Source organism: Dermacentor albipictus, chromosome 3 (genome assembly GCF_038994185.2).
Source record: "Dermacentor albipictus isolate Rhodes 1998 colony chromosome 3, USDA_Dalb.pri_finalv2, whole genome shotgun sequence".
Classification (NCBI taxonomy): Eukaryota; Metazoa; Arthropoda; class Arachnida; order Ixodida; family Ixodidae; genus Dermacentor; species Dermacentor albipictus.
The window spans coordinates 16,855,754-16,873,352 of NC_091823.1; the positions used below are offsets into that span (position 1 = coordinate 16,855,754).

General features: G+C 44.3%; 1 protein-coding gene across 1 annotated transcript in view; it reads right to left on the reverse strand.

The window, feature by feature from the left end:
• The window catches only part of hiw (MYC binding protein highwire), a 287,002-nt gene that overhangs the window by 24,292 nt on the left and 245,111 nt on the right, over positions 1-17,599 (reverse strand). Inside the window, exons 66-69 of the mRNA XM_065451052.2 lie at positions 13,145-13,459; positions 10,519-10,890; positions 9,522-9,641; positions 9,281-9,391 (exon numbers count right to left, since the gene is read on the reverse strand). Of these exons, the coding sequence (XP_065307124.2) occupies positions 9,281-9,391; positions 9,522-9,641; positions 10,519-10,890; positions 13,145-13,459 (918 nt within the window). The remainder of the gene's footprint in view (positions 1-9,280; positions 9,392-9,521; positions 9,642-10,518; positions 10,891-13,144; positions 13,460-17,599) is intronic.

A 17,599-nucleotide genomic window follows, 5' to 3' on the forward strand; every position in this document is an offset into this window, starting at 1 on the left:
GCATGAATTCGCAACTGTGAAAGGTCGTTTGTGCACCTGTACAATTTGCCTAGCCGAGTTCACAGCCATCTGCACACATGCGATTCCGAAACTACGAGGCCAGAACCGTTTAGAAATCATTCTATACTGAGTTATCCATTGTGATCAGGAAAACACATCTATCGCGGATAAATCAAATAAGTATTTAGGCATGTCGGGCTCTCTGGGCTGTACTTGTCGGCGAAAAGGTAGCCTAGCCACCTCTGGGATTATCTGACTGAGCTATGTGAAATGCTGGGTTGCCATAGTCGGAAGTTCGAATCCTTCTAGAAGGTTGTTTTTTTTTTCATTTGACGATGGTGAGCTGGAAATTCACCTCCTCCAGTGCACTACATCTGCAGGCTTGAAGTGACCCCCGACACTGGAAAAAGATGCCGAGAGCAAGTGGGGCTGTACTAATCCAGGTACAACCAAATTAGGAAGGCCCACTAAGCTTCAACAAAGACACTCCCTCACCAGAACAGGAATTGGCCTCCCTGGTGCAGCATTCGACCGCTACCTCCCAAATGATTCCTTCAATAAACCCATGGCCCTCAATCCCCAGCATTTGTGGAGCACCTGACCAAGGCGGCAGTCAGACCTGTGAGGCAGCAGAGGGTCCTAAGAATCTCGGGCTCCGGACAGGTCGCCAATGGAAACTGACCTTGTCAACCTTTAATTGCCGAACTCTGTCGAGTGAGGCTAGCTTAGCATTACTCTTTGAGGAGCTATCAGACATTGTTTGGGATATCATTGGCCTTAGCGAGATTAGAACTGGTGAGGCTTATACATTGCTGAAGAACGGACATGACCTCTGCTATAGAGGTCTCCCGGATAAGAAGCAATATGCGGAAGGATTCCTAATCCATAAGGACATAGTGAGCAACATCGACGAATTCTACAGCATTAATGAGAGGGTAGCTGTAGTCATAATCAAACTTAATAAGAGGTATAGATTAAAGGTAGTACAAGCCTATGCTCCAAGATCCAGTCACAATGATGAAGTAGATGAGTTTTATGAAGATGCCGAATTAGCGATGAGAAAAGTGAAAATCAGTATACTGTAGTCATGGGCGATTTCAATGCAAAAGTGGGGAAAAAGCAGGCCGGTGAACAAACAAATGGAGAGATGCTGGTAGAATTCGGGGAAAGGAATAAGCTGGGAATAATGAACACCTTCTCCAGGAAGTGTAGCAACAGAAAGTGGACTTGGAAAATCCCTAATGGCAAAACAAGAAATGAAATTGATTGCATACATTCTGCTGATCCCAGCCTAGTGCAGGATGTAGAAGTGATAGGTAGGGTAAAGTGCAGTGATCACAGGTTAGTGAGGGCTAGGATTCACCTCAATGTGAAGAGAGAAAGAGTAAAATTGGTCAAGAAGAAACAGGTCAACCTAGAGGCAGTAAGGGTAAATGCAGACAAATTCAGGCTGGTACTTGCAAACAAATATGCAGCCTTAGAACAGAGAGATGAAGATGACATAGAGATAATGAATGAAACCGTAACTAGGCTGGCTTCAGAGGCAGCAATTGATATGAGAGGCAAGGCACCAAGGCAACCAGTAAGTAAGCTCTGCCTAGTAACGAAGGACCTAATAAAGAAACAACATAGAATGAAAGTATCCAACTCAAGAGATCAGATAGAATTTGTACAATTGTCAAAATTGATCAACAGGGTGAAAATAAGTGATATTCGAAACTTTAATGTGAGAAAGACTAAAGAAGCTGTAAAAAATAGATGCAGCCTGAAATCAGTGAGAAAGAAACTTGGCATAGGACAAACCAAGATGTATGCACTAAACGATAAGCAGGGTAATATCATCAGCAATCTCGAAGATATAGTAAAAGCGTAAGAATTCTGTACTGACCTGTAGAGTACCCAGAGGAGCCAGGATACCTCCATTAGAAAAGTAATGAACAGGATACAGAAACTCCTCCTATAACTAGCGATGAGGTCAGAAGGGCCTTACAAAACATGAAACAAGGAAGAGCGGCAGGAGAAGATGGAATAACAGTCGATTTAATCAAAGATGGAGGTGACATAATGCTTGGAAAACTGGCGGCTCTTTATACAAAGCGTCTATCAACTGCAAGGGTTCCAGAAAAGTGGACAAAAGTGCACAGGACCTACAAGCATACATACTTCCCATTATAATGCAAAGAACGGGTAAAACATGCAGACACAGACACAAGAGGAGAAAAGTGGACAACACGAACATTGAACACTTCGCTCCTCTTGTGTCCATGTCTGCATGCATTACCCCTTCTTTCCATTATGAATCCTTACCAACTAGCTCTGCTTTCTGTCATTCTAAGCTTCCCATTATACTATATTCTGGCACATGTACTAGTATGCACATTTTCATGGTACAGTAGACTTCCGTTTATTCAACTCAATTCGATTATTTGGTTAATTCAATCCAGACCAAAGGTCATGGCCGGCGCCCATACATTTCTATGTGTCCAAACTTCTGTTATTTCAATCTCAAAATTGGCCTTCGCCTTATAATTCCAACCCGACTTGTCAATTTCACCGCAAAACATTGATAAAAAGTGGGAAAGCATATTAAGAATGAGAAGAGGCCACAGTCATGAGTCACAGTAAGTGTTTCTTAATTATACAGGCATGCATGTGCCATCTCCGGTCAGAGTACGAGCACCTAGATGCCTAATAAGCATACTGACAGTCATTCAGCTGTTTCTGATGTTGTTGTGCCAATTTGAGCCCCCGTTTCGCCTGCCATGCATGTCTCGTATATGAGACCGTCAATGGAGCCTAGTAAGAGTTCCTTAACTATACGTGCATGCAGGTGCCGTGCACTGAGAAGCGGAGAAAATCCGTTTTACAGCGAAGCTGCTGGCCTCAAATTGGTAGGCATTTTTCGTGTCTGTGTCCGTCAGCAAAAATGTGGGCCGATCGCGGCGGCAGTGCAGGCCAGTGACTCGTACCCCCGTAAGAGGGAGGCTTCAAGCAGTCAGCAAAGTGAAGCGAACAATGCATACATCATTTGAAATCACACATACAACATACAGAACAGCACACGTTTCAACAAAGAACAACTACAAAACAATAATCTGAAACACATAATTATTGATAAGACGCTCCTGATAACAATGCGAAGTACGTTGCGCTCCCCAAATACATTAGTTAGTTAGTTAGTTTGGGTTTAATGGCACAAAGGCAACTAGGGCCATGCTGCGCCAGTCACAAGACAAAATAAAACGGAACGTTAGGGCAAATAAACCTGCATTACATTATAGTTGGTGTAAATAACCAGTTTTTTCTAAAAAGTCGAAGAGGTTTGCAAATGGCACTAAGGGGTCATCTGCTAGTAATAGGGCAGGGTGTAATGGAATGCGCAAATTATACAGGCTGTGTAAAAACCTTCGTCGCAGTGTATCGATGTGTGGACATGTTATTAGGATATGCATGACTGTAAGAGCTTCATTGCATTTTTCGCAAGTTGGCAGGTTTTCTTTTCGGAGAAGAAAATTGTGCATCAGATGTGTGTGTCCAATTCAAAGTCGACACAAGATCACCTCGTAGAATCGTTGCTGGTGACTGCATGATTTCCACTCGTCAATTACAGGTTTAATTAGATGGAGCTTGTTGCTTAAACAATTGTTCCAATCGCGTTGCCATTTTGACGCCAAGGCTTTCCGAATCGCATTGACACTGTCTTTATATGGAAGTGCTGTATTTGAATGTTTTTGTACGCTGCCATTGATGCGCATCTATCCGCTGCTTCGTTACCCAATATTCCTACATGGTTTGGTACCCAGCAAAACTTAATTGATCTGCGATATTTGTTTGATGATAATGCATTCAAAATATCACCTAACAAGGGTTCACTTTGGGATTTCATGTGTAGAGCCTTCAGTACGCTTCATGAATCTGTGTATATGGCAGTGTTTTCAAGTTTGTCAGCAATGATCTTTTGAACTACCGTCCATATTGCGTACACTTCGGCTGTGTAGACAGAGGCATGCTGAGGTAGTCGAATACTTGTTTCCCAATTTTCTGTTACGGCCCCCACACCCACGTGTTTTTTCGTTTTAGAGCCATCAGTATAAAATTCCATGTAATCTTTATACTTGTATTGAAGAGCGCGGAATTCTTGTATGATGTGTTCATGTGGTGTGTATCGTTTCTTTAAAGGGTTTAGTGTCCAGTTAGCTAACGCCGTGAAATTACACCATGGGGGTAAACCTTCTGGCTTTCTGGCAACATGGAGGACTTTGCGAGGGATGTCATAATTCCGACAGTATTCCTCGTATAGCAGGATAAGCGACCTAATCATGTGTGGTTTATCTGTATAATGTAAGCGTGAGCTGCACTGTGTGACGATGTTGTAGCATATGTGTTATGATGAGGATCGGATTCTGAGTATGTAGGAAAAAGTTAGTAGTGCTCTGCGATGCTGTAAAGGAGGCTCATTACATTCAACATGTAAGCTCTGGACAGGCGATGTTCTGTAAGCCCTCCATGCCAGTCGTAGTCCTAGGTTATGAACTGGATCAAGTCGTCGGACGTAAGATATTCTGGCTGAACCATATGTAATGCTACCGTAGTCTAATATGCTACGCACCAAAGTGCGGTAGATGCATAGCAGGCATTTCCGGTCAGAACCCCACCGTTTCCAGGAGAGGATTTTTAAAATGTTAAGTGCATTGTTTGCTTTGATTTTAATACTGTTTAAGTGCGCGAGAAAGTTCAACCTTTTATCAAACAGAACACCCAGAAACTTGTGCTTTTGTTTTACGGGTAGTGTGGCATCCTGTAGTTTGAGGATATGATCTGCTTGTAGGCCTCTTTTTTGTGTAAAGACAACACTTATAGTTTTTTTCACTTGAGAAGCGAAAGCCGTTTTCAGATGCCTACTGCGTTAGTTTGTTTAATGTAATTTGAATTTGTTGTTCGCAGGTTGCCATGTTCGATGCACGATATGCAATTTGCAGATCATCCACATATAGTGAATGCATTATAGAGGATGGAATTACATTACTGAGCTAGTTCATTTTCACTACAAAAAATGTTGTGCTCAATACGCATCCCTGAGGTACTCCGTTTTCCTGAATAAATACGCGGGACAGCACCGTTCCTAAACGCACTTGGAATGTTCGATCGGACATGAAATCAGCTAGACATTTAAGCATTCTGCCGTGGATCCCTAAATCCGCTAAGTCCCTTGATATACCGAACCTCCATGTTGTGTCGTACGCCTTTTCAACATCAAAGAAAACTGTGAGACAATATTGCTTGTGTAGGAAGGCCACACGTATCTCGTGTTCTAACCGAACTAAATGATCTGTTGTAGAGCAGCCTTTTTGTACCCACACTGATGATTATTGAGCAGGTTCTCAGTTTCGAGGACGTATGCCAATCTGATGTTTATAATGGATTCATAGGACTTGGCAAGACAGCTTGTGAGTGCTATAGGTGGGCAGCTGGTAGCTGTTGTAGGATGCTTTCCAGCTTTCAAGAAAGGGATTATAATGGCTTTTTTCCACTCATTCGGCATTTTTCCTGTTTCCCAGATTATGTTAAAAAAGCGGAGCAATGTCTTAACTGCTTTTGGAGATAGGTGTGCGAGCATTGTGTAATGTATTCTGTCCAGACCTGGCACTGTTTTTTTGCCAGTAGTGAGCACTCTGTTCATTTCCAGAAGTGTTATTGGGGCATTATATGATCTCTCGGAACTTCCTGTTGTCGGAGGCTTTTGTTTTTCTGCTGATTGTTTATATTTTTGAAATTCAGTGGAATAGTTTATTGAGCTTGATATGCTATGGAAATGCTGCCTTAATATGTCTGCTTGTTCATTTAAATTCGTCTGTGTACCTGGAGGTGAAAGTAAAGGGATCGTATAAGGAGCGTAGTCGCTTCTAAACGTACGAAGCTGATCCCACATTCTTTTGGATGTTATTGAGCTATTGATCGAGAATACATACCTTTGCCAAGACTGCCTTTCGGCTTGCCTACGCGTGTACCTGGCTTTCGCCTTTGCTTTCTTGAAATACAGGAGGTTATCTTGTGTTGGGTATCGCCGATAGATACCCCACGCTTTGTTCTGTGCTTCTTTAGTTTGTGTACATTCACTCGTCCACCAGGGTTTTAGTTTTTTCCTTAAGAAGCCGGAGGATTGCGGGATCGTCTGTTCTACTGCAGCAAGTATGGAGGCAATAATCTTTTCATTCATTTCGTCTATTGTTTGATCATCTGATATGTCATCAAGACTGGCCTTCTCGCTAAAGAGAGGCCAGTCTGCTAGATGGAGTTAGCAACGGGGTGATCTTAATGGTCCTGTAGGGAAAGGAGATGTTTTTTTAATAATGCCGGGCATATGATCACTACCATAAGGATTGTTAATAACACTCCATTTAAAATCGATCAACAAAGATGGAGTGCACAGCGCCAGATCAAGACAGCTCATAGCTCCTGTGCTTGGGGAGCAGTAGGTTGCCGTACAAGTGTTTAAAAGGCATATTTCGTTAGCCAGGATAAAATATTCAAGTGTTTGTCCCCTGGTGTCAGTTGTTTTGCCACCCCATAATATGTTATGAGTGTTAAAATCACCTGCTATTAAAAGAGGTTTGGGTGGCTGGTTTAAAACTAACTCCAGATCTCTTACAGTAAAACGTGAATGTGGTGGAATGTACATTGAACAAATGGTAATGGTTTTATGCGTTAAAACCGTGACAGCAATGGCTTCTAAGTGAGTATTAATGGCAACTTTTCTAGCTGCAATGCCGCTCTGTAGAACTATAGCTACACCACCCGAAAGCCGGTTCGCCTGAGTACGATCGCGCCGTACAACAGTGAAGCCTTTAAAATGTTTTTATGCTTTTCGCCTAAGTTTGTTTCTTGTAAGCACAAGGCCACAGGAGAGAAGTTACTTAACAAGTCTTTGATGTCACCTAAGTTGTGTAAAAGCCCTCTACAATTCCAATGGATAATAAAAGCCATCTTGAAATTAAAAGGTCAGAAATGGCACTACGAAAAACTAGGAGGTGGGATTATAGGTGACATGGATAAAAAGGCTAATACAAATGAGCAATAACCTTCAGGTTATCGCCTTCTTATTTTGAGTGGTTACTGGGATTTTGTCCCTCTTACCGTGCTCAAGAGAGCGCTTGTCCTTCGGTGTCAATGACACCGGGGTTTTTGTGTCGACCTCCATCGCTCTCTCTGAGGCGCTGGAGGATCGAGAGTTAGGCGCCGAGACACGTGCCTCGGGCCTTGGGGTTCGTTTGATTTTAGGGCCCTGCGGGACTGGTGTCTGCAGGGCCGTCGAAGAGGATGGAGCAGTACTGACTGCTTCCACCACGGGGGCGGGAGGAGTCACTACGGCACCACTGCGCGTAGTCTCCGAGTGCTGCCCCCGCCTGCGTCACATCGGCATAACTTCTTCGCGAAAGATACGATAGCCACTTTCTGGCTTCAAAGAACGAAATTTTTTCTTTTACAGTGAGCGCAATGATTTCCTTTTCCTTTTTCCAGCATGGGCAAGACCGCGAGTAGGCTGGATGGTCTCCTTTGCAATTAACACGACATGGTGAAGAGTGTAATTCTCACATTGGTGATCGTTGGAGCTGCATTTAGCACAAGTTGTTTGTCCTCGGCATGCATGTGAAGCATGTCCAAACCTTTGGCACTTGAAACATCGTCTGGGGTTCGGGATATATGGTCTCACATTGACTTCAACATAACCTGCATCGAGTGAAGTAGGCATTACGCTTGTTCCAAAGGTAAGTATAACATGTTTTGTGGGGATTTCTTGGTCGTTTCTGCAGATTACTACTCTTTGTACCTTAGTAACATTTTGATCCTGGAAACGTTCCAGCAGTTCCTCATTGCTTAAGCCAATAAAGTCTTCTTCAGATATTACTCCCCTGCTTGTATTAAGTGTTCTGTGAGCTGAAACTGTCACTGTCGCATCGCCAATACTGGTACGTTCAGAGAGCTTCTCTGCTTATCTTTATCATGCAGTTCTAGGAGGAGGTCCCCGCTAAACATTTTGGAGGCTTTGTATGTCAGTGCGATTTTATCTTTCAGGCATTTGGCTACAAGGAATGGCGATAGCTTTCTTACTGGCATTTTGGTTTCGCTGTGGATTACATAGTACTTGGGGAAAGATGGAGCATTGCTTCGAAAGGAGAATTGGAATGGTACTTCGGTGCGGCATCTCTTCAGATGCCGATCATAAACAACAGAGGCTTGCGTTGCCGTAGGAAAATGTGTATGTTCGGCAACAGCGCCGACCGCCCACCACGGAGCCCAATGAGGGGACGCGGCAGAGCTTGTGTTCAAGCCTGCACGACGCCAGCCGTACGCCATCACTATAATCAAATATGGTGTACCCAAGGTAGGATAGCCACACAAGGTAAACAAGAAAGGAAGTAAATGGAAGAGAGAAGAAGACAGGAAAGATCAAAAAGTGAGAGATAAAGATGAAGGTTTTAGGAGAGAGAGACAGGAAGAGGCGACTACCAATTTCCCCCGGGTGGGTCAGTCCGGCGGTGCCGTCTCCATGAAGCAGAGGCCAAAGAGGTGTGTTGCCTCCGCCGGGAGGCCTTAAAGGTCCGAATACCCGGCATCGGCTCAACCTCCAGGATCCCCCTTTCCCCGGACACGGCTAAGCCGCGCACGGCTACATGCGAGAGGGTCCAACCCTCGTGTGCTCGGGTATGTGGTGTCGCAACATACCAAACGCCTGCTGACGCAGACCCCCCTGCGGGGGCTCCCCGAATACGTTTCTTGGTAAAGTTACTGTTGCACAAGCTGCCATTGCAACGTGGGGAGTGAGGTCTCTAGCCTCTTGTATATGAAAGAACCAGCCTAGCAACTGATTTCAATGTTGTTGCAGCACCACTGTGGGCGGTGGCATGCCTTCAACACAAGTCCACCTCTGCAGGTTAAATGTTCAATAACTACTGTGACTAGTACCTGCGTGACTTCTCCTGACACAGTGAGCTGCATCAAAATGCAAACATATGTACACGGTCGTCCACTTCCAATTTGAACACGGCTCCGGGCGGCCGGCGCTCCACGGAGCGCCGGCCGCCCGGAGCCGTGTTCAAATTGGAAGTGGACGACCGTGTACGTTCAAGGTTTCAGTTATTATGGCTGAAGAAACCTGCACAAACAACCAGCAGGATGCAAGACAACAGTGAGAATAGTGCAGAGTTCTTTGTACGCTTTCTGTACGGTTCAGAAAGTACAAAAAGCCAAATTTCATGGCCACTTCTGGCTGAAGCCTCACCCTGGGAGGAGCCTGAAGTCCATCGCCACGTCCTTTGGCCCATTGGCCTGATGAAAGCTTCTCGACATGCTCCTGGTCGAGAACACACAAAGATGCCAATGCCAGCCACAGCTGCGATGTTAGAGAGAGAGAGAAAAGCGAAGTTACAGGAATTTGGAGAAATTACATGCCAGAAAAACAAAATGAAAACACGGGAGCTCTAGTGTACAGCAATCATGCAATAACAAGCAAAAGGTCATACCGTAGGTGTTTTGAGACATTCCAGAGGTGCCCTGTACTTCTCAGCTAGCTTGGTCAAGTTGAGGATGTTTTCAGCAATGGCTCCTTTGGTCACTCTGGCCCAGGCGTCTGTAAGCTTACCCTGCAAGAGCAACAGCATGCTTCAAACAGAACAAGCAGGCTTCACGCCCTCCCCGCTGGTGGCAGCGGTGCTATTTATATTTTGTACCATGTGCAATTAGGAGGTAGAACCAGATGAAGCTAACAGACATTGGTTGAAAGGATGTTCCACATCCACTGCCATGGCCGTGAGTGGCCCTAGCTGACACTTACAGTGGCACAAATCTACACTAGCTAACACTCATAGTGGCACGAATCTACATGAATACTCCCACACGCACCAAGTACGTGCACAGAGGTACTCAAAAAAGTGTTTGGAAGGATGGCCACTGCAGCAGCTCAGTGGTAGGGCATTGCACGCACAATGTGTAAAATATGGATTTGGTTCCAACAAGCAAGAAATTGCCTTTTTATCCACTTTCATTTGTTTTTTCCTTATTATTTTTACATTTTAACTAAAATAAAGTTTTTTTTTTCCCTTATCTTTCTTAGGCTTCATTTGGTTGTCTCTCAAAAAAAAAATTAACCAACGAATGCGATACTCCCTAACGTAAAGTTTGAGTGCAGCTCTATATGTGTTTTCGTTTCGCTATATATTGGCTGGGGCAAGCATTTCATCTCGTTTGGCACATTGTAAACGAAGTGAAGTGTGGTGAGACTGCCTCGCTAACCTGGAGGTCGCAAGAGGCGTGGGTGAGCGTGGGCATGATTCACAGCAGCCTTTCATACTTCACTGTGCCCGTTTGCTCGGTTACAAGGGACAACACCGACACCGACGCTCGCCGCAGGAATGGGCATCTAAGAGCTGTGCTTTAAAATCAAGCACCTTTGCCCGCATTTTATTCGTCATGTAATAAAACATGTCAGCTACTTAAATTAAAGAAACCTCCTGTACTCACAGCTGCCATGTCTCTGAGGAGCTGCACAATTCCTTGTGCAAGCTTTCTAGCGGTGGTGCCCCGCAGCCACCACCGAGCTCCCAGGTAGTCCCTCGGGTGGATGGCTGTGGCCAGTGTGGTGGCCTGTGACCGACCTCCCTTGGATCGTGCCTGCAGAGTCAGTGCCTTTGCCACGCACGCCAGCAGAACATCTAGTAAGCCCACTCGGTGAATGTCCAAAGGAGCCGTGCCTTCGACAGTGTCAGCATCAGGACTGGCGCTGCTGCTTGGAGGCAAGCCGTACTCACTGGGTGGCAAATTATGCACACCAAGTACTGTAGCTAGCGTAAGTGGAGGAACTTCAGGAAGTACCCGCCGCAGCAGGCTGGTGACCTGCAGACACAACAGGATTCTCCAGTGATAGAATCTTATTTAATTTAAATAAGATTGCATGTGCAACACAACTGGTAGCATACTGAAAGACTACATGTGCTACATGACTGGTACTGTACTTCCTTGAACACACATGAGCACTAGAGATTATGCTGGAATGTACAATGAGTCATGTATAAATATCTGGCACACTTGACCTGTTGACCAGATCGCAAGAACTGACGACTATGCTCACCACCCTTGTTGAGTTTTGAGAGCTGCTTGTTTTGCTAGGCATAAGTTCAGCCAATAAGAAGTTAAATTTTTAACTAGCATTTTTGCTTCTTGCCAGTTATATTCTTCACCGTCACTACAACTTGATGACACTGTAGAACTTGCAGATACTGCTTTGTGAAGACAGATGCCATCCAATGAAGATGTTGCTTGAAAGTTGTGATCGTAGCCACTGGAGCAGACCCCCTGACTTGATTACACAACAGAAAGAAACTACGTACTCTAATAATAGTAGTAATAAATGGTGATTGAACAAAGGAGGGCACTGGTTGAAGCCCTGATTGACGGCATCCTTTTTTGATCACTGTTCATTACTTCAAGTCTCCCACCTTCCTATGAACCAGTGATGTAATAGTACAATCGAATCTCATTATTTTGAACATGCTTAATTTGAACTTCCGGTTTATTCAAACTGACGCTGTGGTCCTGTCAGAGTTATGTGTATTCCAATTGGCGAAAACGTCGGATAATTCGAACTTGCTGTGCTCCGACAATGCTCTGAGCAGCGCGCCAAATCACGCGGCGGCGCCTTTGACCAGCATTCCTCTACCCCCGTCACAGAGGAAGAGCTTAGGAGAGACTCCTCAATGCCGTGCGTGAAGAAAAGAAAAAACCGTGGCGGAAATTTGTGTGCAGGCGCACATCACCAATAACTTCTGTTACTGTCGCAGCACCACCATTTACCCCACAGAGTTAACGTATAAGAACGTCTGAAATTTCGCACAGAAAAAACATTCACCGTCAGAATTTTCGAACTTTTTGCCATGACTGCATCCGAAAAAGCAATAACTGAAGCCATTACCGCTGCCATTTCGATTATCACAGCGCTTCAAGCCGGCGCTCTTGCACGCAGATCCACTGGCAGCAGTAGCCACACCACAGCAACGCTAGGCCTAGCTACTTCGACGTTTGCTTCCAAGGTTCTTGCTGTTCGGTGCCGTGATTTTCATTGAAACAATTTGGCGCTATTAGCAATGGCGGCGACTCCGCTTTTGTAATCCTCGCCAACGACATGTTGCATTAGGTGTAGCCAACTTCGCCCCAATACAGAAGTCTTACACGGTGAAGCATACCAAAAGTTCAAAGGGGCAGTTATCACGGGACATGGTACGTTTCCTTTAGTTATACACGCGTGCACCCGCCATCTCCTATTACAGAAAGAGCACCGATACGCCTAATAACTACTGTCATTTGTAAATACGTGTGAACAAATCTTGTGGAATTTCCCACTCATGTGTTAGCTCAGTGCACATACACCACTGCAGGTAAGTCCTCCATTCAATTGGCTTCCTTTAATTCGAACTTCTTGTAATTCGAGCAAATTCTTGGGCCCCTTTGAGTTCAAATTATCGAGATTCGACTGTATCAGTGTCATTCAGGAACTCGAAACAGACCTTCAAAAGTAATTTTGGCTTCACAAAGGCTGTAGGTGCTTCCTGATATAAATGCCAGGTGGTTTAAATGGAAGAGTCTTGTCTACACTAATCGGCATTCAGAACATCAAAGCTAATAGCTTTTGTCTGTCCGAAATGTCCTTATTACCCTTGTCTAAGACATTTCGGCTCCATGTTAAGACTTTTTTATATTCTGATAAAGTCAATGGAAAATTTGGTGTGAGGGGAGGATGTGCAAGTGCATATCCAGGCCATACTAGCTTGCAATGACCACTGGTCATGCTCATGCTACAATAGCTTGTAAGACTCATTAGCTGCATTGACATTGTGGTATTTGTTAGGTACAACTAGAAACAAGAAAACATACAGCATGCGTTAGGTGTTTTTCAAAATCAAGTCCCACAAAGTCTACTTATTTCATCTGGGCACCGAGATTATGAAGACATTTAGTCCTGCAATGTGGGAAAGCACATGCGTGGAACTTCTACATCAAAAAGGCATGCACATGCCAGTAAAGCATGCTTTGATCATAGCCTGTTCAGTAAACAAATTTTGGGCAAGCTGTTGCCATCGCCAGCTGCACGCACCTGCCGCTGGACACGGGCTGAGCCAGTATGGAGCAGGCTGAAAATGTCACGCAACAGGCCAGCCTGCTGTGAGAGGTGGGCGCGCCCAACAGCCGACCCACTGAGAGCCAGCACCATGGAGAGCATCTCGAAGCAGTAGGTGTCTCCACCACCACCACCTATGGCGGGCACGTGACTACTTGCCCCACTGCCACCGGCCATAGCAGCTGCTGTCCTCTGTGGAGGACTTGGCTGTGGACTGCACAGCAGGGCCTCCCACTCCTCACGCACACGGCGTGCCTCCTTGCGTAAGGCCGCCACTATGTGTGAGCACACCTGCGCAGAGACAATGTGGCCATGGCATGAGCTGGTAATTGATTACTGTCACAATGACTGATTGCTTATATTTAACATAGGGGTGAACAAATATTCCAAGTTTCAAATACAGAACGAATATTACACACATTGGTATTTGAAAAATAACTATTTGACATTTTCGAGTACTCGAAACTAACCAAACAATACTTACTATTAAAGTCTTGCTAAACAACGTATTATGAATTATTAGAAGTGAAGAACAAAAATATTCGAACAATGCAGGTGCAAAATGGATAATGCAACCTTTGTTTCTGGCTTCTCAGCAGAAGACTACATGACAACAGTGAGTTGGTCACTTATGTTTTTGAAAGTCTAGTCAGGTGACAGTTTTATCTTCACGATACAACCAATTATGTTTTCCTTGCAATGGGCCCACTAAATGTGTTTACAGCACACAAGTTTTTCAGCAGATTTCTTTGTTTCCTTTTTCCACAACTTTTGATCTTTTATTGTCAACCCTTTATTTGATGTTTATGTAAAGCTAGTCGTACAGCAGCCATTATTTCTTGGAAAGTTTGTTTGAAACCAGGCTCTAAATATGTTGAGAGGCTATTTGTGCAGTTCTTTAAATCACACTTAGTGATCTTGAGTATAAAACTAATACCAAGTCTTGGATAGTTAGCTCTCTTTTTTTGCACTAGTCAGTACAGGAGCGGTTACTAAATTTTACCGAAAGAAAGAAAAAAATCCTGCTGTAAATATATGCATCTGCATTTATATTCGATATTTGATACTAACTATTTGTATTCCATTTGTATACGAAAAAGTTGATATTCACCCATCTCTAGCTTAACCCTTTAAGGATCAAAGACGTAAATACATGGCACCGCGAACAAATCCCAAATGATTGATGCCGTATATTTATGATGCTGTCTTTGTGTTTGAAAAACACTGCAATTTCTTAACTACGTTTCCCAGCAAGTGCTGCACAAAAAAATCAACCCTGGGCAGTCACATTTCGTGAAAAAGAATTGACCCTCAGAGGTTTAACATGCCAAAATAACACAGGGACTACGAGGGATGCTTTTGTGGAGGGCTCTAGGTAATATTGGGAATCTAGGGTTCTTTAAAGGGCCCCTTTGACATTTTTTATCAAAATAAAGAAATGCATTTGAATTTAAACTATAGTCGGATACAACTTTAGAAAAAAGGGGGCATTTACTCCTCCGAGGCGGATGCACATGAACATCCACCAATGGGCGCGCACTCTGGACAGACGTCATGCGCCGGACGGCCGGTGACCCCGCCGTCGGAGAAGATGGCCGCCCGGGCTTCGAACTGGGCCAAGTCGCGTCAGCTGTGCGCGTCAACGCCTCGTCACAGTGAATTCCCAAACTGTTCGTGATTGTCTATCATGCCGGAAATATTACTGCGAGCTTACGATGCGGCATTTGTGCCGCATGCGTTTGTTCCAAGCCGTGATCCGGCAAAGAAACATTACAGCAAGCATCGCTGACGCACTACGCACTACGCTTTGCCTGAAAACAGTATCCCACGGCAACCGCTGCAAACACAGATCCTGACTGTTTGTTCCATGTCTGTTTTATTTCGCTCCCGCAGGAAGTTACGACGAGAAAAGTCTGCCAAAGTATGGTGCCTACTGTCAGCGGCGGGTGTGTTCATGTACTGTGTCGCTGCGTTTCTCGTCGGACGAGATGAAGTGATGGAGCAAAACCATTCTCAGGAGAAATGAGAAAAGCGTGCGCGCGTGAAACAAACCTACGAGCGTCTCAACAGAATATATTTGCAAAAGAAGCCTCCAACGCAAAGATCTGTCGCCGTCAACTTAGTGTGAACAATTGTTTTCAGCACTGAGATGGCCGAGCGTCTAACGGCGGTGCTCGTGCATCTAACGGCGGTGCTCGAGCGTTGTGTGGCACCGTCGATTGATTGCTTTCCACCAGTGCTCACCGCGTGCGCAAGCTGTGGAATGTGCGCTGTGGCACAGTCACGCATAAGTTGTGTTGCCAGCGCTCGATATGGTTTCCCACAACATAGCTTCGCGCTGCTTTTCGATTCTTGTGATTGATATGTTGCAATTAAAAATTCCCAAGACAGTGTTAAGAGAACGGTAAAAAAAAAAAATAACATACGAGAAGGTAGGCACAGCAGCTTGTGAACCCGCTCCTATAATACCTCTACCCAGGTCTGTTTGTAAATGTGTGTAAGTTTTCTTGCGTTTGTCATTTTGTTTATTTCCCACATTTCTTTATATTTGAGCTTTTCTTAGTTTTCGCGTTTGTGTCCTTTTATTTTATATTACCATTTGTTTTTGCTAGTTTTCTTTCAGCAATGTCTTTACACATTTCCATAAACAAATCTAATTGAAAGCACTAACTTTTGTACACTGCAGGGCTGACCTCTTCCATCTCATTAAAACCTTTCTCACTGGTCTACCTTGTCTTATCAATCTGCCTACTCGCTGTGTTTTCTGTCCTTGCTTCTTGTGTTGTTGCTTCAATGTGATTAACCAACTTGCTCAAAACAAATTTTGATCGCCTATGAAAACAGAAAGGTTTAGAGATACATTTTCTTAAAAGCGTAATGTGGGTTGCACAGCAACTTTGCCTCTTACCTCTGTTCATGTTTATGCATCAGTACATGTGGCAGCTCGTCAGAAGTGCATATGAAAGGCTGCGTATTGCAAAGCAACATCTTTCTATGCTGTTGCATTTTTCATGCATTCAGTCTTATTAAACAGACAGTTTCGCTGCCCATCACATATGATGGTAAAAGTTTCAACACGAATAACATTGTGCAGTGGGGAGTCATTTCCTGTCTGACGCTTTCATCGTTGCAAAGACATTTTTCAGTGAATGGAGCCCAGCGAAGCAGTGCACCGAGAGCTTTTGCAACTTTCACCATTTATTACTTAACAAATGTCATTGTCTGAACCTGGCTGTCCATAACTATGCCGATGGCTTGTGAATTAAATAATTGCCTCAATAAAACACATTCAACTTCACTCAGCATATTTTACTACAAACAATGCTAGCAGAGCTATTCAGGGTGAATAATTGTGCTTACATTGGTGTTACTTGCCCGGTCAGATAAACAAATACAACAATGGCTGTGGCATGACTGTGATTTGATGTGCAGACTGCGAACGGTGCCTTTCAAGCGTGCCCTCGACTAATGCTATCAAAAGTTACCCGAATGAGTATTTTGGGCCTAATTAAGCTAACGATGTTTGATAATTGTTCTTATTCGCAAAACTTGCCTGGGCCAGGTAACCAAAATAAGCAATGGCACCACATGAATGTGTTTTTGCATGCAAGCTGCCAACAGTGGCTGTCATTTTCGCGTCGATTGCTGCTGTTTCACCAACAGTGGCGACAGCTTGACTGCGCTTTGACGTGCAGACTGCTAATGGTGCCTTTCAAGCCTGCCCTCGACTACTGCTATTAATAGGTACCCAAATAAGTATTTTGGACCTAACTAAGCTAATGATGTTTGATAATTGTTCTTATTCGCAAAACTTGCCTGGGCCAGGTAACCAAAATGAATTGCGACCACATGAATGTGCTTTTGCATGCAAACTGCTAAAAGTGGCGGTCAATTTTGCATTGACTACTGCTGCTTCACCTACAATGTCTACGACATGGCTGCGCTATGAAGTGCAGATGCTAAAGGTGCCTTTCAAGCATGCCCCGATGACTGTTATTTCATCACAGGGCCCGTCATGCTCATAGGTGGCTGCCCAATAGAGTATTTTGGGCCTTCTGACATTGGCATTATTCATCTCAACGGGCTGGAAAAAACATTAGGGGTAGCACAACTGCACGCAAAGCACAATATGCTTTGGCGTGCAGGCTGCTAAGAGTGGCTTTCACTTTCACGTTGACTACTGCTTTTTCATGTGAAGGTGGACAGTGGCTGCCCGAATGAGCATTTTGGGCCTCACATAGTTATTCAGAGTTAGTAACTGTATTTGCATTCAGATTTTCCAGCATTTCAGCCCGTTTCCATGCCAAATCTTATATTGAGCATGATCTGTGCAGGACGATGCTTTTTCAGAATTGGGCTTCGAATAGAAGAAATGTCACCAAATGAACTGCTTATTTATTTGAGAGATCACAGGAGAATGCTTGGCTGCTG